General features: G+C 38.4%; 3 protein-coding genes across 4 annotated transcripts in view; 2 read left to right on the top strand and 1 right to left on the bottom strand.

Moving 5' to 3' along the window:
- Positions 1 to 694: 694 nt before the first annotated feature.
- On the top strand, positions 695 to 5,466 carry LOC144645465 (small ribosomal subunit protein mS23-like). Its single transcript, XM_078505047.1, has 5 exons — positions 695 to 1,096; positions 1,171 to 1,326; positions 2,724 to 2,795; positions 4,715 to 4,820; positions 4,943 to 5,466. The coding sequence occupies exons 1-5, from the start codon at positions 969 to 971 to the stop codon at positions 5,045 to 5,047; spliced, it is 567 nt and encodes a 188-aa protein (XP_078361173.1). The 5' UTR covers positions 695 to 968; the 3' UTR covers positions 5,048 to 5,466.
- Positions 5,420 to 22,676, bottom strand: LOC144645343 (N-acylglucosamine 2-epimerase-like). Of its 2 annotated transcripts, XM_078504889.1 has the most exons (10): positions 22,563 to 22,676; positions 21,943 to 22,119; positions 18,304 to 18,439; positions 16,558 to 16,633; positions 15,974 to 16,049; positions 15,358 to 15,527; positions 13,801 to 14,025; positions 9,503 to 9,892; positions 8,723 to 8,810; positions 5,420 to 7,378 (listed from the first exon to the last, which is right to left on the bottom strand). In XM_078504889.1, exons 1-10 carry the CDS (start codon positions 22,582 to 22,584, stop codon positions 7,239 to 7,241), a joined length of 1,500 nt encoding a protein of 499 aa, XP_078361015.1. In that variant the 5' UTR covers positions 22,585 to 22,676; the 3' UTR covers positions 5,420 to 7,238. The 2 variants fall into 2 exon arrangements, with proteins under 2 accessions (XP_078361015.1, XP_078361016.1); XM_078504890.1 differs by lacking the exons at positions 21,943 to 22,119; positions 22,563 to 22,676 and adding an exon at positions 19,710 to 19,870.
- Positions 16,736 to 23,191, top strand: part of LOC144645265 (uncharacterized) — a 51,250-nt gene continuing 44,794 nt past the window's right edge. The window contains exon 1 of the mRNA XM_078504767.1: positions 16,736 to 16,741. The gene's annotated coding sequence lies outside the window, so the exon portion shown is untranslated. The remainder of the gene's footprint in view (positions 16,742 to 23,191) is intronic.

The following is a 23,191-nucleotide window of genomic DNA, read 5'->3' as shown; positions in this document are numbered from 1 at the left end:
AAGAACCTGCTGGCAGAAATTTGCCAATTTAATACCCCAAAATATAAGAACCTGTTTAGCCAAGCAAATTTCAGCAGGTTCTTATATGTGGGTTATAGAAAATTTTTATGAACATTTTTAACAGAACATCCCAAACTGTATTTACAAATAAAGAAAAGACAGATTCACATAGACTGTAATTGTCTTCTTTGGACCTTGCATGAGGCTTGAAGCAATACAGTTATGAATAAATGCTGTATAATGAAGGACCAAACCCATTTTTTTTCTTCTCGTACAATCAAAAACTATGGCTCCTCCTTAGAAATTAAGAACCTTATTAAGAACCTACTTTGCTTAAATTACCAATAACTACCCCCAAATACAAGAACCTATTTTGCCAAACTTAGAAAATTGCCGGGGAAAATTGTAGGTTCTTACACGCGGGTGTTTACTGTATGGGCTGATAAAGCGATACAACATGAATGATCAGCGATGGGTAGAAAGCAGAATAGTTGGGAGAACATCGCCAAGAAAGTTAACGACGGCGGATACAAGGGCACAGCATCACAATGCAAAACCAAAATTCGCAAAATGTGAAGATTTCGCAAATTCTGGCAATACTGTCTCCTTGAAAGGAGGCAGTACGCTTGAAAGCACTCCTCCAAAGGGCTTGAAAATTAACACAAAACTAAAGAATTAATTGGAATTTTATAGGAATTTTGAGCTACATTTTTCGGTTAAAGTCAGGTTTATGCAAAAATTACACACCATGCAGACATGAAACGTGTTTGAAACTGTCAGACACCTAATGTGGACAATTCAATAACAATCATGTTAAGGTGAAACATGTTTTGTTGAAACAAGTGTATTCAAAACATGTTTGGGGTTACATGTAATACTGGGAATAAAATCAAATTTGGTTTTCCCTGCATTTTTCCCATTTATTTTCATTCACAGTAATCTCGTACCCAGATTTCTTTTTGCCTGAGATGGCTGATTCACTGTTCAGCGGTTTACTTCAAAAGTGTATTGATCCAAGATGGCGGCACACATGGCTCGATCGCGATAAGTTGGTTATGGCTGGATCAAGGCATTTGCGAGGCACTGTGCTTTCACGGTAACACTTTAGTTTTGGAATGGTTTTAAGGAGCGCTTTGTACGGTTATGTATTATTCCTTTCTTCGTTTTCAGTGTTACTAATCTTCTACGTTCGGGGGCCTTATCAAAACCACCCGTATGGTTTCCAGTAGCCGAGGCATTTCCCCCGTTGGCAGAGACGAAAATAAACAGAAAAGGCGATGAGGGATTTATGCACAAGATAATCTACCCGGAGGATGAATTTAGAAAGTAAGGTTTAGTTTCTCTATAACACTCAGCAGTCAACAGCCAACAAACTGCCTGTAGACGTCTATGGGCCGTTTCCAATTATATCCACCTCCCCTCCCCCTTCCCCCTTGTTGTCGAGATTTTCTAAAGGAGCTTTGAAAGTCATTTCTGATGGGGTAGCTCCGTCAGCATTCTTTGATCTGGGTAAGGAAAAATGCAGGCTTAATTCTGATGTGGTTAAGAAAAATCAGGTTATTTCTGCACCATATGGCATTTTGATCTGTATTTTTCTTGGGGGAAAAATCTTAACTTTCCTCATCATTGAGGCGGGGGGGGGGGGGGTGGAGGGGTGAATAAAAAAAATGAAATGGACCTATCTCCTAATTATTAATACATAGAAGATAACCAATATGTTGAAGATAATCGGTATCTGTCATGATTATAAACCCACCTGAGTTTACTGGGACACGTATATATAACCAGAAATCAACATGATCAAGTCTGCAATCAAATTCCCCACCCTATTAGTGTGGTCTGATCAAATTCCCCACCCCCAGGAAGACTTCGATTATCAAATTCCCTTCCTCCTGGGAAGGCAAAGGTGTCAAATGCCTGGGATATGCCCTGGGGAGCCAGGGGGCATGTTGAACCTTTAATTTTACTAATACATAACCAGGATAAGCTAGCATCCATTGATGAGACATGACTACGTACATTTACTGTCGATTGCATCCCTGCGCCCCTCGCGGGGTCCTGTGTCCCCCCTCTCTCCCCTCCTTCGTCCTGTGTCTTCCCCTCGGTCCCCGTCCGATCCCTGGGAAGTGCACCTTGCTGTACAGGCATGTGACACCCACCCGAGTGTCCAGGCCCCTCACCTGGTGGGCCAGGGTGCATTCTGTTTACATCCCATGTCAGAGAATTAGATGTGCCAAGGTTTTCACATTTCTCTGCCAGTGACCAAGGTCTACTCCTACACTGTATACTGATCTTAGTAAATGGTAGTTTTCATTTTTCTCTTTTCATCCGAATCAATTCAAACAGTCAGATGAAGTGACAAGAATGAGTTGTAGAAGATCTACGCAACCTGACACTTTCCTTTGGAGAACCTACCACTGACACTTACAGTCAAATAACATGCCAAAGTTCACAAGTCAGCTTGACAACCCGCAGTAAATGCCAAAGCCTAATATGTGCAATCATATGCTTTTTTTTCTTAATTTGATTAGGGGAAAAAAAATAAAAGGAATTTTAAGCGGAAAAAAAAAAAAAAAATACAAAAGCCTAGCAATCATACACGAAAATAACAGCCATATGCTCCATACATGGTAACACATATAACATACATACATTTAAACATATATGTGTCCAGACCAAGTAGTGATCTATTATATAATAATAATGTATGCTTTTGATTTTAGGTATTTTTACCAGAGATTTCAAACAGATCAACCTTTATACCTTTGGGGAGATCACCCTTCTCACTGTAACAAGTAAGCAGCTTAAAACATGCACATCTACATTAGAAGCAGTTCATTGGTAATTTTATTAACGGTATTATTGTTTTGGAGACCACAAGAAAGGTGCTTGAGTTGCTTGAGGTCCAGCTGACAGGGTTTCAAAATGTTTTGAAGTAGGTGTCAACAATTGGAAGGATAGGTGGCTGTGACAATGCCGAGCTTGTTTGTGGCAAGCTAATTGCTATGACCAGTGTGACTGGCGGCATAAAATCGGCGGAACTCTGGCGGTTGCTGGCTTGTTTTGAGAACCCTGAGCTGAGAGAAACTGCCTAGCTTCACAAGTGCACAACTCTACAAATATTTTTCATACCTTATTACATGAAATTTTCGCGACACTTAAATTTCGCGAATTTCGCGATTCTAAAAAAATCGCGAAAATAAAGTGACAATAACGAACAATAAGTGTCGCGAACATAACATGACGCGAAGTTTAAGTGACTCGCATATATCAGTAATCAATGTAAATGAGGTTGTCGTCAATTTACTCCCTTTTAGAAATTGTGGGAACTGCTCTTCTTTTGTTATTTCCAAAATTAAGTCCCCCTGCGTTTTTGTTAATTTTTACTTTATTGTTCCTTCGATGAAGTCGTTTTATATAATTCAAAGGCATATCAAAATATATTGCCAAGAAAATGTAAATTGCGTCTCACTCAAAAACGCGAAATTAAAGTGATTAAAAATACAAAATTTTCACAAAATCGCAAAATTTAAGTGTCGCGAAATATGTGCACCTCAAAATCGCGAAATTAACGTGTCGCGAAAAATTTCATGTAATAAGGTAGTTCCATTGTACACAAGTAAGGCATGGAACACTTCTTAAATAACATAACATTGTTAAGAAACAGTCATTTGATCAAAAGGTGAGGTAAAATCTGGGTTTGATCTAAGTGGCCCATCAGGTCAGAGCTTATCCCAGTTTCTGTAGCATGAAGTGACTAGGAGTATTTTCTACTTTCCCCTGGATGGGATGCCAGTCTGTTGCAGGATTATCCCCAGCATTACTGTAAATTTACAAGTACCCATTTATACACCTGTGTGGACTGTGGCACTGTGAGAGTTAAATGTCTTGCCCAAGAACACAATGATGTGACCTGGCCAGGGCTCGTGCCCAAGCCGCTCCATCCAGATTCAGGCACACTAACCATTAGCCCACAGCACCTTCCCGATTTAGTCAAAAGAGTTTTTAAAATCTGAAAACCGAAGCTTAATAAGACAGGTCACATTGCTACAGTTTTGAGAGGGTAGCAAAGGGTTTATGTGTGACACGTGAAAATGGCAAATATTAGTCCGTGGCGTGTGAAAATAGGACAACAATTACACTGTGATGCATGAAAATAATTGGAAAAGACATATGATTCCTGAATTCTGCTGTTTCAAGTATACGTGACGGGTGAATTTGGTTAAAATTTGTGCGTGAAACGGGATCACGACACCCCCTTTGCTACCCTCTTTTGAAGCTGGTAAGATTATACTTACCCGGTACATTAAACCCAGATAAACGCTAAACATTTTTTTTTCTCATCACCATGAGCCTTATGAAACCTCTTCAGAAAAATAAATCTGTACCTCTGTTTTGGTATTGCAAGTTCAGAAAAAGTGTATGTTGTAAAAAACATGCTGTGGGCAACTGCTGATATTTTGCAGTCGAAATTATGCAGAGGTTGGGCAACCAATCAAATGTTCTCATTTAAACCTGCCTGTCACATGAAGACAGATGCTTAAATCCAATCAACAATGAATTATCAGTCGAATCTTATTTTGGACACCGGTATCAAAATCTTAATGTGAAATTTAAAAAGTATATGATTTATGTCTTTACTGTAATTATAATATTGCTTGGTTTTCAACTGATGACAGTTGACGTCAATAGCCATTTGATTCTTTTTGTTCAGGTTTGTGGATACTTGCATGAACCTTGTGAAACAGGGCATGAATAAAGAGGAGGCAATTGAAAACACTGTTAGGACACTTTTAACTGGCAATGACACAACTACACCAGTAAGTGAAATGTCAAATGTTCCTTACAGATGAAACTTCTCTGGCTTGCTTCTTGCTGAAAACAGATCTTGCGTAAGGATCCACAGTCTTTAAAAGTTTGAATTTTTATTTCTTTTTTACAGGAAAATTCAGAGAAAATTGAAGAATCATACTCAAACATTTTGGACAGTGCAGAGAAAGGAAGGAAAAGAGGTTTCCCGAAAAATGATGGCAAGGTCAATAAATAAGTCAGCTAGAAGGATGTTTTGTTCATCTCAGGGAGTAAGTTCTGTGGAAAAGTGTATGGGCAATGTTCGTTATATTGCCTGTGGTATTTGTAACTTCATGACAAGTTTATACCTGGCATACGATACTGTTGTTATGCCCTGCTGGCTTTACTTGGATTCTGTGTGTTTCCAGTTTGGATGTGGAGTGCTCTGGTTGTTTATGGTTGTGATCACTTAAACACGGTTTTGTTGAATACCGGTAGATTCAAATTAATGGCTGCAAGACATAGTGTGTGCTAAAGCCACAACAACCTTTTGGTATGTGACCACCATGCTTCATGGCTCAGGCAGCAATAGACAAAGATGAGTTGACATGAATAAATCAATCAACAGTTGTAAGAATACTGCTTTTATTAAAATAATAATAAATCTCAAAATTATGCTGGTGTATTTACATGTTACAAACTTATTTATTGTAAAATGACTGACATTGCCATAAATTATCTTTACCTACTTAAGGTACAGAGTATTATTTCTGTGACTAATGCAATGGTCAAAACGTTTTGTGGAAAGATACAATGTCACAGCTTAGCTACGCAATGGCTGAAAATGGCTGATATCTGAAGTTTGTTTGTTGGTTTTGTACCAAAATTCTCTTTGCATTTTTTAGCCATGCAGTTTACCCTTGTAATGAGTGACAAAGTATTGCTCTCATTCATCCATTTTAGTGCTTGTTTTTGTGCCAGTAAAATTACTGCAGTATATGTATCTTTACTTTACAACAATTCTGGCAAATTTATATCCATTTCATCTTGTATTTGTTCAACCATGGGCAGGAATTTGTTTAATCTAGGATTAATTATCAATAGCAAAATGTATGAGTTTTTTCTTGATTGGGTAGTATAATTTCTAATTTAGTGATACTAAAAATATAAGTTTTTGCATTTCATTTAGCATAATTCTATAGTTTCTTTGCTGTAGAAGGGCCAAGTTGAATATTTTCTTTAATTCCAATTAATATCCATTCCATTTTTTTTTTATTTGAAGTCTCTGCTGAAATTGACCTTGTTAGTTTGGTTAGTAAATAAATTATTGTCCATTTCAGATAATGTGATGTTCTCTGAACAATAATCTCTTCTCTAACAATGTTAAATATGAAATTAGTACTACAATAGAGGCTTAAAATCAGAAAAGTTTAACTAAATACAAGCCAATGGCCTTATATTCGTCAGGGCTTATTTTTATTTATTTTTGGGTGGTTGGAAGGGGGCTTATTCTTTGAAATTTTACAGTTTACTAACTACAGTATTCATTTCAAGTCCTTGGTCTTAAAGCTTTTCACTACTTACAGCTTATATTTGATTTATTCAAAGCAAATGCAGGAAAACTTTTTGCCACACTCATTCACAGTTCATCAGGTTAAAACAATGAACAACATAACCTTGACATTGGCTGCGGTCACATCTAGGCTACTTACTATAGTTAACTTAAAGATGGGGATAACTATAGTTAGCTATTTCGGTAATGTCAACGCTTCTCTGTTCACATTATAGTTAGAACTATAGTTCTAACTATAGTTTATTATTAGAAAATTTATGCCTCGGTGATCCAAAACAATACAGACTTACTAAAGTTATACCCAAGCAGGGTTCATGGGTTAGTCTTAAGTTTACAAATAAACAACCAATCAGAATGTGACAATTCTTTTCGCAAGTGCGAGATGAACGTAAATATGCAAAATAAAGCGTAAAGCGAGGGGAAAAAAAGAAAAACAACATGCCAAGAAATTACATATAACCAATGTAAGCAAAAATAAAACTTAAATTCTTCGGCGTCCAGCATCCGTTAACAGTTATGCCTTATTTCATTTTTTCTACAACGCCAAGTTGCCATACAAAAATAGAAAAAAAAACTAGAAGAACGACTTGACACAGCTTTGGACGGTCAACTTTTTTTACATTTAACGGATCAACAACGAGGGCTGTCATGAACTAATTTTAATTCGTAATTATCCAAAGGCTAATCAGAACTAACGATAGTTAACTACATTAGTGTGACCGCAAAGTCGACCGAAAGCACCAACTACAGTTAGGTATGACGTCATGTAACTCGAGACTTACTAAAGTTAAACTTAAGTTACATTGTACGTGTGACCGCAGCCATTATGTTGAACATGCCTGCTTGATATTGCCTATGCTTTCTTTTAATGCACCTAGTTAATATAGGTACCATTGCCATTAGGTAAGCCATTAGGTAAGCCATTAGGCAAGCCGTTTGTCATTGGTTCCTCTTCAATCAATTCCTTTAGCATCTTGATGCACATGTGAAGGCAGCGTGGGACATGGAAACAACCTGTAGAAATATTTGTAAAAAAAATAACCGTTATTCTAAATTGAAATAAAATTTTCCAGATTTATTTTGAATGGTCACAAACAAACTTAAAGTTTAAAGCCTCTGAGAGTGAAAGGGACAAAACCAACTTTATTGCAAATTACATTTTCAGAGACTTGACCACTATATACCTATATATACTATATATACTATATCCTAACTTGTAATATTTCGAGACCATTTTGAGATGTCAATTTCAAAATAAACCTTACGAAAGCAAGGAGGTTTATCGGTAAACTTGATCACATATTTCACGGTTATTCAAACAAAAACTTACACTTTCGAGTATCAACAATGCCCAAATCCATTCCTGATAAAATACTCGCGAAAAAGCGTTGATCTCTCTCCAAAATCGTATTTTTGAACGTCAAAACAACTTTTCGCCATACATTTTCTTCTAGCGACTTGCAATGTTTGCCCCCTAGCGATCCCAGAATCCTCCACGCAAAACACAGGATCCGATTAGTGGCAAATCATTCATTTGATTAAATTTTCTCAAAATTGTCCAGTATTGTAGCAGCTCTTGTAAGTTTGCAATTCTACTAGTCCTCTAGTGTAGCAGTTGGTATTGTTTTTGGGGCTAGGGGCATTGTTAATGTTTTGTTCTATTGTTCTCTCGAAAGGTAGCGAGCCATTCATGTAAGATCTTCCGAGAGCTTCTATATACATTTGTTCCCAACCCAAAATTGTCTTTTTCAGCATGGCTAATTTGCATTTAAATACAAAGACCGTTATTACGGCTACTACGAATAAGGCCTATTTTGTGATATTCTGCATCTAAAACTACGATTTCAATTAAGAGGTGAACATTAATTATATTAGCAATTTTGTATGATTATGTTAACTTTTAAAACTTTCTCGTTGGACAAAGGATTAATATAATTAATAACGTTTCCACCTTCGTTGAACAATATTATAATGTTTTGTTTCTGTAAACACAACACCAAAACCCGTATTTTTTTTAATTTTAGTATTTTTTTTCAATACAGTGCTTTTCAATCGAGTGACACATGTAATCTGAATTGTTTGCTTCACTGTGCTGTGTGATTGTTTTAAAAAAATGTGCCCTTTCCAATCAACCAATCAAAAGCAAGATTAAATTGAATCACGACTTGCTCGACGCGTTTTCCCGCGCTTAGCGACGGTCACGTGTATTTTCTTTGAGTTCTCATTGGTTGTTTGGCCGTTGTAATTGCTTTGGCTTGGATGTAAGGCACTCGACAAAATTTTTTAATTCTAATTGGAAAAAACTGGACGAAAATGCTATAGTTGTACATACGACAGCAAAAAGTTACACAAACTTGCCTTTAAATGGTCCGCCTTTGAAAGTGTGTGTGACCTCTCCTTTCTGGCTGAGATAGCCGAACCACTCACCATACTTAGGATCAGAGAACTAAAAGAAAAATAAATAAATAGTTAATCGATTTGTACAAGTCTGCTTGACATGAAAGTGGCCGTGGTGCTATAATCATGTAATTCTCGCGTGAAAGAGGAGAGAGGAGGAGGCGTAACCTCCTCCCCCCCCCCCCCCCTTCTTATTAAAGGAGCAGTTTCACGAGAAATCTTCCAAGTTTTGTGAAAACTATGATATAATTATGAGGGTTCGCTCAGGGATCAACAACATGATCTTTAAACAACAAAATAAAGGCATAAATACATTCTCCAAGGTGTGAATAAATGTAATCAGTGGTTTTTTCTTCCAAGAACCACTGTTAAACTTGAAAACGTCGGCCCGACGATTTTAAGTTTTAGGCTTCTACTGTCTGTCCATCCATAGCCAAATCACCTTAAACAATTTTTCATGACCAGTACAGTGCTTTTTGGAAAGGCCAGGTCAACACCTTCACTGCATTTTCAAATGGCGCTAAATCATGCCACACTGCCCCTTTAACCATTTTCCCCAGTTCTTATAAACTTTCAGTTGCTGCTTGCTCGCTAATTTTACGGTATCTGCCAAAGAAGGGGAGAGGGGGCAGCTTAAAGCTTTTTTATTCTTCTATATAAAACTAAATTTTCGAAAGTATAACGTCGGTCGGTACTTTCGGAACTCTACCGTACGATGTATCAAAATGCCAAATTACTTACATGTGAGAATGCGTACTGGAACACCTTATCAAACTTCTCCATAAAGCGTTCATCTCTAGTCTCCTTGTAAGCCATGAGGAATGCAATAAGAGCTTCAGCATGCGGCCACCACAACTTCATGTTCCACTCGAGTTGCGTCGGCGAGTGACCATTTGCGTCCAAATAATAAAGAATCCCACCATACATGTCGTCCCATCCAGTGTCGAAGGACTGTTCTATGAACTTTTCAATGGCAATCTTCGCTAACTCGTCATTTTGTGTGCGATTGGCGTATTGAAGAAGAAACCACCCTGCTTCTATGGCGTGGCCTGGGTTCAGAAGTCGGCCCTCTGCACCGCTGATTTCTTTGCCTTCTTCTGTGACTTTTTCGAGGACCACTCTTCCCTTTCTCTAATTAAGAGCAAAGGAACAAATAAGACAAGTAAAAATTCTGAGCATTTCTTATAGTAATAGCCGGGAGAAGTTGGTAAATGATTAAATCTAAGACAATTTTTCCTGTGATGATCATTTACTTTAGCCTGGTTTTTACTAGCGACGCAAGCACAAGCGCAAAGGATAACAGCTCTTTTTTCTCCGTGAAAATGGCTTCGACTCAAGCAAAAGCACAAGGATCAAAATTTGTCCTTTTTGTCTCGTGACGTCATGACGTTGTCATGACGACACGAGATATATCTACAGGGGGAGAGGTGCATTCCATGCGTGTTTGCTTTCTGAGGCCGCCGAATTTTCCCGCCATGTCAACATTTTTCCCGTCATGTCAACATTTGCTTTGTGAGGCCGCGGAATTTTCCCGCCTTGTCAACATTTGCTTTGTGATCTGAGGCCGCCGGAATTTCATATCAAAGAACAGATAATGTTTCTTTACAAAGGTCGCAACTAACGCGCTGGTTTATCAAACTGTAGGTTAGGAGTATTTATTGTAAAGGGCTTATTGTGTAAAAATACAGGCACGCTTTACTGTTCTTAAAATTTATTTCTTTTTTTTACGTTTATTGCTGTAGTACTACTTCAAAAAAAACTGGTAGATCCCGTGGACATTATTTTCCTTGCGTGTCTTCAATTCGAGTATTACCCTAAAACGTGTGGGAATTCAACAGTCACGAAGACACACGCCAAAGGTCAACTCGTCGCTGTAAGAAAGACAAAACTTAACACCCAAATTGCAAAGTGAACGTCACGACTCTCTCTCTGGAGAGAGAGATAACGCTCTATTTAGAGATCCTTTCGGCTTTCTAAAAGACCTTATCTCTAAATTGTCGAGTCCATTTGCTTTTGATAACAATCAATGTCTCGCCCGGTTCTTGTTTACAATACATATGTTTTGGTTAATTAAATTTACGTGCACGCTATATATAGGTTACATGTCACGGGTTGCGTTACTTGAGCAGATAATATTTTGCGACAATCAATTCAGAAACCTTATCAGAGCAATTTCTCAAGCATTTCTGCTGCTGTTATCGGAGTCCTATAACTGTTCAACGGCTACATGCTGGAGTGTACTTTGAATTTAAGTCAAGCCTACTTTCGAAAACCTTATCAGAGCAATTTCACAAGCATTTCTGTCTGTATTCTTTTTCTGCTGTTATCGGAGTCCTATAACTGTTCAACGGCTACATGCTGGAATGTACTTTGAATTTAAGTCAAGCCTACTTTCGGCTGCTTGGAAAAATCGCTTTTGATAAGGTATCGGAAACAAGTCGCGTGACAATTATAAGTACAAACATTATCCGCCCTGACAGAAATAGCAAAGATCAATTAGTATGCATATGAATCAAGATGGACGCTTAATTACCGTGATAGTGATCGGAATGGATACCATTAAGGCATCGATTTCAAAACTTTGTTTTTAAGCATGTAATCTTATATATAAACAAAGAAAAATGTAAATGGTTTCACACAATCGTACGAGTGCTCGATGCAAATACATGCAGAGCGGGATACTATAATTAAAAGATTGAGACTGCACGGACAGTTACTTAAAGTTTCACGCACGAGGCGATCATCAGACTGTGCCGTTAATAGCAGTTGAAAGAAAATTTAAACTACACTCATGGAGGGCGGTTTGAGCGATCCTGCTTTTGACTGGCTGCATAAAACTTGTTTTCGTGCCTGCACTTGGTGATTAATTCAGATCTCTTATTGAGGAGAGTAGATCTGTCAGCGGATAGAATGCAGAGCTTCTCTGTCAGACACAAATTGCAGCGAGACGGGTTTCCCCTGTAAGAGCTTGCTCGCGTGACAATTGACCACTTAATTGAGAAATCGGTGTTTTTGTCTCTTTGGTCCCAGATGTACTTTGATAGGACAGTGTCGTGGGAATGCTTACGATGCTTGAAAGAGAGCTTGTGGTTGTTATATCTAGTTTTGAAGCTGTGCTCCGTCATGCCAATATAGACCTTCGATTCGCCGACGGAGCACAGCTTCCAAACTAGATAAAATAAATTTCAAATAAATTAAACTCTGAAAAGAGTCACGAGACACTAAGCCCAGAGGGCTTTTGATTGGGTGATCGCGCTTGTGCTTGCGTCGATAGTAAAAGCCAGGCTTTAAATTTCACGACATGTATGCTGCATTGTACATCGATGTGAAGAGAAGAAATTATATGTAACCATTGTTATAGCTCAAAGGATTTAGCAAATGTTTGGACATGTTGCGGTTTGAATTTTTATTTGGTTTAAAATTTTTGAAACCAGCTTGATTTTTATTTTTCATAGTCTCATTTAATATCATAATCTTAAACCAAGGAAAATAAAAATCAAACTGGCTTGAAAAATTTTAAACCAGAGGTAAATCTAAACCACAGCAGATATATCCAAGTTTTTTGGGGGACTTAAAATTGAAACTGAAGGTGTATACAAGGCTATCAGCTCCGTCACAAATCCTAGGAAGCCTAAAAGCAAAGTAAATGTTATCGAAAATAATGTCGATATTTTTATTTGTAAACGATTATTTTGCGAGACTTCAGGTGAGAAAAAGTCAAGTAAAAATAAGCCTACATACTAAATAGAGAATCGTTTAGTGAATTATCTCTTCTTACCACAGCAATCAAACAACGAAACTGTGTGCACTCAAAAGTCCTGAAGTTTGCAGACTGACGCATCCTCGGAGACCCAGGGGCAGTTAGTGGGGGCGGGGGAAAGTCTATACGGGCGAAAAAAAAAATCGGCGAAGAAAAGTCAAGAACGAAAAAAAGTTCTTGACTTTTCTTCGCCGATTTTTTTTTTTTCGCCCGTATAGACTTTCCCCCGCCCCCACTAACTGCCCCTGGGTCTCCGAGGATGAGACTGACGTAGACAAGGGCCCGGTTATTGAAAGGGTGGGATAACGCTATCCACTGCATAAATCGCTATCCAGTAGATTAGTGTTAACAAAACAAACCATGCTTTCCAGTGAATAGCATTATCCATCCTTTGAACAACCGGGGCCAAGTACTGAAAACTCCGCCTGAAAATGCAGCCAAAAAGATCGACGGGGAAGGCTTAATAAAACGAAAATCGTAGCCGTGACGTCAAATAGAGGAGAAGCCACGAGCCGAGCGGCACACACTGCCGGAGCTTATCCCGGTTTCCGTAGCATTAAGCGGCTAGGAATATTTCTACTCCCCCCTGAATGGGATGCTAGTCCATTGCAGGGTACCCCCCCAGCATTATGTCGCCGGTACCCATTTATACACCTGGTTGGAGAGAGGCACTATGAGAGTAAAGTGTCTTGCCCAAGAACACAACACAAGTGACGTCGGCCGGGGCTCGAACTCGGACCGCTCGATCCAGAGTCCGGCGCTCTAACCATTAGGCCACCCTGCCTCCCATACGTCAAATAGGGCGATCTCTAATGACGTCATGAATTACATTTTGCCTCGCATTAGCACACAACTTTGCGTAGAGAAGGCATTATGCTATATACAAAGTGACTCCAGATATTTAAAGAGCTTTTGAAACTTAATTAACGGCGAAAGTTTCATCTCTTTGTGTGCAATACTCAAGGAGATTTTAGTGTCCAAATGCTGCAAAATGTTTGGGTGGCAAAAGCGCTAGAGAGCCCATACATTCTTTGTAAAATATCAAGTTTCAAACCAGCGTCACAGAAAAAGTATTAAAAACAGCGAGCTCAAACTTATAGCGAAAGTTAATCGTACCATGTACTTTCAATGTGCAGAATTGATATTTTTGTAGCTCGATCAGAAAGTTGAGCGCTTATGTTAATGATGCAAATATTGTTAACAAAGATTCCCTATACTAGACTCCGCCGCAGGTAGAAATTGCTAGTCGAGGCAGGCCAGTCTTTCATCACTTATTTACCTGTAAGTGTTTCAGCATCCGTTGTACTGCCCAGTCTTCATCTTCAATGTACGTTTGACGGAGCTCATCGTCATCACGACAAACCTCATCAATCACATACAACAACATCATTGGCACAGCCAGAGGATTTGCCGCCTCTTGACCCGACAGCTTGGGTCGGCCTAAGTCTGCGTCATCAACGCGTGCCCAGTGCGTCACTAGAGATAACATTCTCAAAGCTTCGTCCTGAAATGGAGATGTTTGTTTTCTCCTTAGCTGGTCATTTTTACATTTCTGTTCGGGATAGGCTATGTAGATGAATAAAAGCAGCCAAATTCTGCTTTATCTAGTAACTAAAGCAGTGAACAGTTGAGTTTAAGTCGGGAACACAATGCTGCACGCTTTGTCTGAAATGAACAGTGTGTCCAGCCCCGAAATTGTTGGGCAGGAAATTTTATAGAAGTAGAATCGCTTTTTACTTCTTTACCGTACCCAAATTCGCAAGTAGCCAATCAGAAGCGCGATCTACTGTCCTGATATCCTACGATATCAAGTCACTGACCTGATATGCCACCATATCACGGTCACTTTGATGTAAAGTAGTTTTTCTGAACGATAAATTAAAAAGACGTTTTACCACATGATAATGCAGAACTTCGTAATTTAAATTTAGCGGTGTTTAGCGGTCGTAAAAAGAGAAAAACCTTCCAGCCAAACTTAAGTTGAGCGCGCTCGCCAATTGCGCGATGTTTGCCGACAAGTACTGAGACATTCAGACTGAAAAAAATGGAGTCGGAATTTCCAAATTTTTCGCTTAAGTTGGATTTTGAAAATTTAGAGAATGAAACTCTAAACAAACGAGCAGAAAAAAAAGGCAGAAGAGGAACTTGGCAAAGGTGTTGAAGATAAATTTAACAAAATTTGTGGTGCGTACCATGCAAGCATGGCTTCAACAGAGCGATAAATATAACCGAATTTTTGGCTGAATTTGGGTACGGTAAATACCTAATCCTACCTTTTTGGTACGCTGCGGCTGCATATCAGGCTCGTTTGGTCTCGCCATGGGTATTTTGGCTCGACTGCGTCTCGCCAAAATACGAACCATGGCTCGACCAAACTCGCCTGATATGCAGCCGAAGCGTACCAAAAAGGTACGATTAGGTATAAAAATCACCACGCGACTGGGAAAAGCAATCTTTGCTTCATTGGTTATTGGTCATTAGCAGTTATTGGTTCAAAATGCTCGTGCAACTTGTTCTAACCAAAAACACGTGCTTTTTGGTTTATAGCCAATCAGGTGCCAGTCAAGTGCAAATCCAAAGCCAATCAAGAATTGGCTTCTCGACGATTCCCGCGCTTGCCGCGGGTTGCAAGTTTAACTGCAAGCTCTGATTGGTTTATTGCGGTCATTAGGCGCGTTGTGGTTGGTTAAATATTTTCATCTCAGTTTTGGTTTTACGAATGTCATAAACCCGTTTTGTAAAAACATGACTCATGCAATCAAAGGGCACGTTTATTAAATTATTTAATTCAAGACTTCAGTTTCATGATCAAAATCTGTAGTGTTAGATTTCGTACCTTGTACTTTGAAAGATTGCTTGCTCGCGCCAGTTCAGCCATTGCAATCACATAAAAACACTCTGTGAAGAGCGTCCTTTGAATCTTTATTGGCTGTCCCTCAGCTGTGACTTGAAAATAACATCGTCCATCTTCAGGTCTCTTGATGTGATTTAGGAGAAATTCGCCACCTAAAACGACATAAAATCCACTTAGCTACGATTCATCCAAATTTTCTGATTCTACTGTTTTACTTATTGATTGCCATACAACTTTTTTCAGAATTTTCTCAAACATCCACCACACTAGACTGTTCACAGTCCCCTATTTTTCTGCAGGGTGTATTGGCGCTAGTAGTCCAAGAAGCTCTCAGCTCATAAAGGGTTTGAATATTAAGCCGGGGTAGATTTGATGAATATTTCATTGCTGTAAATAGTGCAAGTGTCACTCCGCTCAGAATAGTTGCTAAGATTAATAGAAGACCAAATGTTTAATATAAGAGGGACAACTGCTGTTATTATCTGAAAGTTATACTAGCTCAACTTTGTAACTTTTTTGTTTTTGTGTTCCTTTGTCATAATTTTTTGGAAGAAATTATTGACGAGTGTCGTCATTAAAAAGAATTCATCCCAGGTACCTGATAATGCAGCTTTTAAGACCTTTACTTTGCCATATTTCCAAGTTTCGTTGTAAAGTTTGGAGTACATCCATACCTACAATATAAAAAAACGACTCTGTAATCGATGCTAGACATTAAAATAGGGTACGATTTATGACCCCCAATTCACTACACTCAGGAATAGACAACTTTCACCAACGAGATTATTAACAAGGTAACATTTGTTTTTCAAATATTTCTTCAGCCTTTATGTTATTAGCTACTTGTTGGGTCTTCTCTTTACATATGTTAGTGTTCAAGTTGGTTTATGCGACATAAAGCTTTACTGAGGGTTATTTAATATCTCTTCCAGTATTGACATCTTCATCTGTTGACCATCCAATCAGAATTAACTGCCTGTTTTTTTGTAACCAATCAGAAGCAATTGCAAACCCAAAAACCAACTGCGACTTGCCTCACCGCGTTTTCCCGCGCTTGGCACTGATTGGCTTATTGCAAGGCACTTGCGTTAATTATAACTGGCCAGTTGTGATAAGTTACTTTTGGTTTTACCGATGATCAGTTACCTTTTGAAGATACAATACAAGTTCAACACGACTAACCTGCCTGCCTTCAAGCCAGCCGTACTTAGAATCATCGTAAACTTTGCCATCTCGGTCGAGACAAACGTAATAACCCCTGCAATCCAAAAACAACAAACACAACGCTTATCATTTAATTAAAAGCTAATGTCAACTTTACAAGGTAAGGGATCAGACGGCTTAAGAGGCTAGAGTCGGATGTCGCGTCTTCAAAAATGTGCCCCAGTTTTTTTTTTCTCAATCTTGTCCGCATTTGATCATCCTTGTTTTGGGGGTTTATTATTTCCTCTTTGGCTCTTTGGTGTTTTTCTGCCAAAGTTATGTATTATTTTGTGGCTCTCATTGCTTAAAAGGTAATTTCTTGAAAGCTAAAAAATGAGTGAGGCTTTTAATCCGTCGGATTCATGTTTAATCACGTCGGGTTTGATGCATTTTTCACACTACATAAATCCTAGAGCTTAATAGAAATGGATTGCAAAATTCGTAATTCATTCCAAAAATGGTTAAAACGACGTGACCTGTAGCGCCTTAAACCGTATGAATGTTGAAATGGTTCCAACTTCGTACGTTGCCGTGGACACCGGGTAAAATAAGCGTAAATATTGTTGGTTTTGACCTGGATCGCGTTCAACACCCATATTGGACATGAGTGCTAAAATTATCAAGCTTTTGCGAATTCCGAATTTGAAAGTAAGTGTTAAAGACGGAACCCGCCAGGACTTCGAGTATTTATTGGACAAAACTATATACCAAAATTATTTACATTTTATTGGAAACTTCTGTGTAACTGTTTAAAAATATCTTATCAAAAAAAAATCATTTCTAACAACACCAAACATCGAAAACAAATTTCGAAGTTCCACTGAATTCCACTGAATCGCTTAAAAGACGACATTTTACAAAATAGCTACACGTGAGATTTTACCTACAGTTTACATGGTTCTTGTGAACTTTAAAATTCATTCTCTTGTGCCTTTAAATTATTGTTGGTGCTATCACGGATAATTACTAACATCTTTAGCTTTTAGGTTAGAAAATAACGCAATAGAATTCAAATTATTCAAGTACTCTATTTTTGTCCAACTCATATTAATATTACTCATTTCCTGATGGATTCCGTCATAATATCTTAGGACAGCATTAATCAGTTATGTACTCGGACCAATATGATATAGGAACGTCATCTACGACGTATTCAAATTGTATGACATTTTAACAGCGACAATATCTACACCATATTCTTTACACTAAGTAACAAAGAATTGTAAAAGATGTACAATACATTTAAATTCTTATAATGTGAGTTCAATGGCGACAATTTGAGTTATACGGCAACAATGTCTAGATTAAGTGGATACTTCAAGATTTGACAAGCCTTTAGAATTTTATAGATTTGACACGTAACAAATCATAAAATTCAATATCTGAACTTTCAGTACTTATGTTTAAGTTAAATGTTCGAAATTTGACATGAAATTTTCAATTAAGATCTGTTACGTCCAATTTTGATTAATTACTGCAAGATTAAATACCTGAACAACTAACTCACAGTGTGAAAACTCAACATGAATCGAAGACCGAACTATAAACCACCAAAAACATTGTTATTTCCAGTTGCGCAAGGCCTAACACATGGAATAATTTGCCCTAATTTCAAAACAAGCAACTAATAATAAAAGGCGGTCTTCACGGCCTTTTGTTTCGGTTGGTAAATCATCCATATCTCTTTAAATAAACTCAAACAATCTTCACGGTTAATTCTCTTACCCATTTCTTTTATCGCCGGAGTTATCCAGCCAGAAGTTGATAGTTTTGTCCAGTTCCTCCTCCATTCGGACCAAATAGTTCTCGAGTTGGTCGCGAAAGATGCCCATGTTTGCCGAACTTCTAAACTTGTCAAGCTCTGCAGAATTCAGATTATTGAAATAGGTTAAATAGGTTAAATTCTTTTACAAAGCAATTAACAGGTCACTTTTAAACAACCTCATCGGTCGTGGGAACTTTTGGCAAGTCTGTATGTTGCTTTTATTGAGTAAGAAGAGGCCAGACTCAAATTATCTCTCAGAGCTTAAGTCTATGGTCACACATATCTCGCTTGTAGCCCGCACATAACCTCAAATTGCCTGCTTCCGCAGTAAATAACCACAAAATTGACTCTTTCATCCGGTCTAGCTGGGAACTACTTTAATATTCCTTGTTCTACAGTGGAGGGAAAATTACTAAAGGATGACCGTCTTAGAAAAAAAAAATTGACGAAGACTAGACTAGAAAAATGTTTAAAGTATTTATGCTGACCCCGTAAGCAGGGAAGGTTAACAACTATCATGCATGGATCGTGCATTGGCACGTACAACTCAATATATTCTGCAGCATAATAATTATATTATTCTGAGAACGAAAAAAATGATATTCGGTTAAGTAGTTATTGCTTAAAATCAGTCCTTCTAGAATGACGTAGAGGAGTCGTTTAAAGAACGCGCTTGTTTACAATAGAAGTTTCAACAAGAAATCCAATCTCGAGGTGAAGCGCGCGGAAGTTTTTATAACTATTTCCTCACGCGATTTTTGCGGAATGTAAACTGTTCTTCCCGCACGCTGAGCGTATCCAGTGTTGATGTGCGGAGCTTTAACAAGGACTTTACTAACAAGAACTAAAAATGTCACATGATTATGGACTAAAATGTAATGTTACTCTACAAAAGCGCGCCATTTCATTGAAAAGCGAATATTTGTAATCTTGAGTAAAAGCAAGATGTACTAACTTATGGAAAGCTTTTTCTAAAATTGTAGAACGATTCCGCCAGATAACAATTTAGCTCGATCTGTCATGCGAGAACGTAATTGCAGTATGGTTCAAATAATTGAATAGTTTTGATTCAATATTATATTAATGAATTTTTTTGGTCAAAATGTTAACTGCTACATCGAGAGACAGTTAAATTTTACAAAGAAATGCATGGCTTTTGAAACATTTTCGGCTTAAAAGTAGAATACAATTCTGTTGAGGCAACTTCCAATACAACAACCGAGTGAAACCACTACATTGGAAATCACAAAACTCTTAGTAAAACTGTTTTCGCAACACGCAACCTGCGCGTAAAACCTGCACCATGTTACAGAGCTCTAACAGAAACCACCGAACTATAAGATTGTTTGTTTTAGTTTGAACTTACCTCTTAATTAATCTTTTGGAAACGTTTAGTTAAGAGAGGTAGCTGCGAAGGCAGTGGAATTGAGTATTTGGTGGACGCGCCTCAAGACCTCAGCTGCGAATTACGGTGACGACGCGAGCAAAATAGGATAAAGTTAGCGATATTGAGCTGTTGTTACACGATGCGGTCAATACAGGGTTTCTAATTTCATAACATGTATGGTAATTATAGCGCAGGCGACTTATGCCCTTGAGCTGTTTTTAGTGTGTGGGCAAAACAATTGATATGCACGTTCGGTACTAAGTCAAGTGTAACGGCTGCGGAGAGTTGGCGGCTTTCATTTCACGACGAGCGCTGTCGTATGGCATGGGCTCAAAACTAGCCTGAGTATCAAGCCTTCCTGTATAAAAAAAAGCCTGAAACTCAGTTTAGCGCAAAACAGAACAGAATATTCCCCAGTTTAACCTTTTTTTTTAAATTAAGACTTGATAACTTCAGCCAAATGTTGTTACAAGACCTTTCAAAAGCTTTTTTTTTTCAAAGAAGGTGAAGCTAAGCTATATACACGTGAATCTCACTTTTCAAGCCTATCCAATGAAATCCATTTTTATCCACACCATATGTCCCATAGTTAACATCCTCACTTTCTAATTGACTCCTGTCATTTGTCAAATACTGTTCTACAAAATCAATCCATTATTGTTGGATTTCCTATGGTCCGACTGTGTTGAAGTACTGTACATTAAAACTAAGTAAACTGCCAACAGAAGCGTACCTCTGTTTTAAGCGCACCTGTAAACCAAAATGTTCGTGCCGATCAGTTTAAAATGTTAGATACCTTATTATAGGAATGTAACGAAGCATTTTAACAACGCGAACAAAATTTACGCGTAATAAAATTAACGCGAATTTGCGAAAAGTTCTGGTTAGATGTTTTTAATTAACATGTAAAAAATAAAATTAACGCGAATTTTTGAAATTCGCTTTAATAACATGTCATTACTCCAACGAGAGCTTTAACATCAACTAAACCAACTTTTCAAGAGACCAAAATAACTTTGTTATATGATTTCTCTTTGTTGCGAATTCTTCCAAAAAACATATTTGCAAGTTTGCTCCTATTTTAAAAAGTCTTTCTAGTTTTGCAAGTTTGCTTTTTAAACCAAATCATGCTGATTATAGTTTACGTTCAGTATTAGATTTTTTACAGCCTCTATAGTTTTCAACGCACAAGAACGCGAGAGTAGATGGTTGCAGCCCTTCTATACCCGCTTCCTGCCCCCATTTTCATGTAGCGCTGTTTTGGCGGGAAGATATTGGTGTCACGATGTGAAAACGATTACTGTAATTTTTCGTCATAGTGTCAAAAGGGTATCGGTTTTGGTATAGAATGATACAGTTAGAACTGATAGCGAAAATGAATATTTATGTCGTTCGTTGTAAACAGGAAGGAGCTTGGGTTACTTAAGAAACATGAATTTGGTGATATTATCGAGAATGAACTAACACTCAACAAGACTTAGCCAGAAAGTGATAAAGCTACTTGCCTTTAAATCTTCTGCATTTCTTTCAAGTTAATATTGGTATAGAGACAGTTTTTTCTCCTTGCGTGATTTAGCCCTATCACCTTATCTTTATAAATCCCTTGATTTGTTTACATCGTAGTGGTGATTGATTGAAATCAGTGTTCTCGTAAACATATATTTCACGGTGAAAAACAACTAATGCTACAAAGCTCAGTACCCAAGAGGGACCTAACCTGCGATCAGGCGTTCTTTTTGAGGGAGGGAAGGCATGATCTCAGGTTAAGAGGGACGCAGAAATATCCTGATCAGTTGGTACATTAAATGTCACTAATAAACCTGAATAAAACGTACCTACTCCTTGTGGTCCGTGTCGCTGACCAGTAGGAGCGAGGGCTCTGGGATTTTCCCGTCCCGTCCCGTCCCGTCCCGTCCCGTCCTGTCCCCCTTTTACAGCGTCCCGCTTTTTGAGTTTTGCTGCGTACGCGTTTTGCTGTCCAATCTGTTTCATTGAACCCAACACCAACCTCGACATCTTTTAAAGCAAAAGCTGAGTGCAATCAAAATGCGCAGTGCGTTGCAAGCATTTTGCTTCCAGCGTTGCGGTTGTTTAGGTCCACACTGGGTCTTAACACCGATGGCCTCTCTCTCGGACTTTTCTAAGGTTACAAATAGCTTGTTCGCTTGCTTGGGTTCAAATAGCTCGTTCGCACCCTTACTCAATAACTTACCTTGTGTAGATTTTCGTGGCCTCAAATTGTAGAATCTCTTGCCTGACTTTGCTTTGTAACGGGTCGTTGTGTGACTTGCAAGATCACCTTTCAACTGGTTTCGAGTTACACGTTTGCTCCTTACAGTACTTTCTTTCTTGATCTTATATGATTTCCACTTTTTTCCTTGCTCTCGTCCTACAAATCAACATTTAAATGGAATAAACAATACGATTGACGATTAATTTATAACTGAAAGAGCACTGTTGTAAAAGGGTGCAAAAGTAACCGAAATCAAACAGATCCGATTGAATATTTCGGATAATTTTTTACCGAGACGAAGGCAGAGAAGCTCGAGAGCCTAAACGGCCGAGGGAAAAATAGGCCACTTGGGTGCCAGTTTTCTTATTCACCTTTTTCTGCCTTGGTTATGAATCATTATTAAAAGGTGGTACTAATTTCTGCAGTAACATGTCGACTGATGGAGAGTTACATGTACCTGTAAACATCAGGTTGCATATTAGTCATAAAGCATTTTCCCTTAATTAATACCGGAGACGGAAAGTGCCTTCGGGGTCTGCACTTTACTCCCATACATACAAACTGTAAAACATTTCTAGGGTAAATAAGTTCTACAATACCTGAGACTATTGTTGGTGCCATCTTGAACTGGCGTGAGTGGCTTCAGGACGGTAGAGATTTTTATTCCGATGCACTCACTGAAATCTTGACCTTATGATTTGAATTGCGTGACGTCTCACTTTCAATCTCGCGTGACTCCCGGGGCTGCTGAAAAATATTTTATATGGAGGGTCCCGAAAGAGGGGGAGTGGGGGATAGGGGAGTATAAATCCCATTTCCCAGCCCAAATTGTGCTCAAATCCCAGTCCCATTCCCATTTTTGCCGCGTGTCACAAGAAGCATTGTCGAGTTTCTGTACATTCCTTGTTTAAAGGTCCCAAATAGGCGAATCCCAGTTCCCATTTTACCCCGTCAGGCACTTTTATTCCGGAGAGGCTCCGCCACGAGTTCCAAACCCTTACCCTTTTAAATACCATTTTAACAGAACACCTTTGATAGCAAATGGTCGAAAAGGTATCCTTTCCACATACCTATAATAGGGATCCTACATCTATTTCTTTACTTTTTACGTGAATAACCCCATAAAATACCCACTCAACCGTTCGGTGGGTCTGTTCAAGATATTTTTGGAAGGCCCTTTTAAATACCTAAAAGGCACTTTTCCTTACCCTTTTATAAACCTCCGGCC

The sequence above is a fragment of the Oculina patagonica genome, chromosome 3 (assembly GCF_052425735.1).
Source record: "Oculina patagonica isolate OP01 chromosome 3, crgOcupat, whole genome shotgun sequence".
Lineage (NCBI taxonomy): Eukaryota > Metazoa > Cnidaria > Anthozoa > Scleractinia > Oculinidae > Oculina > Oculina patagonica.
Note: the sequence above shows the minus strand (reverse complement) of the source record. Positions and strands in the feature narration are given on the sequence as shown.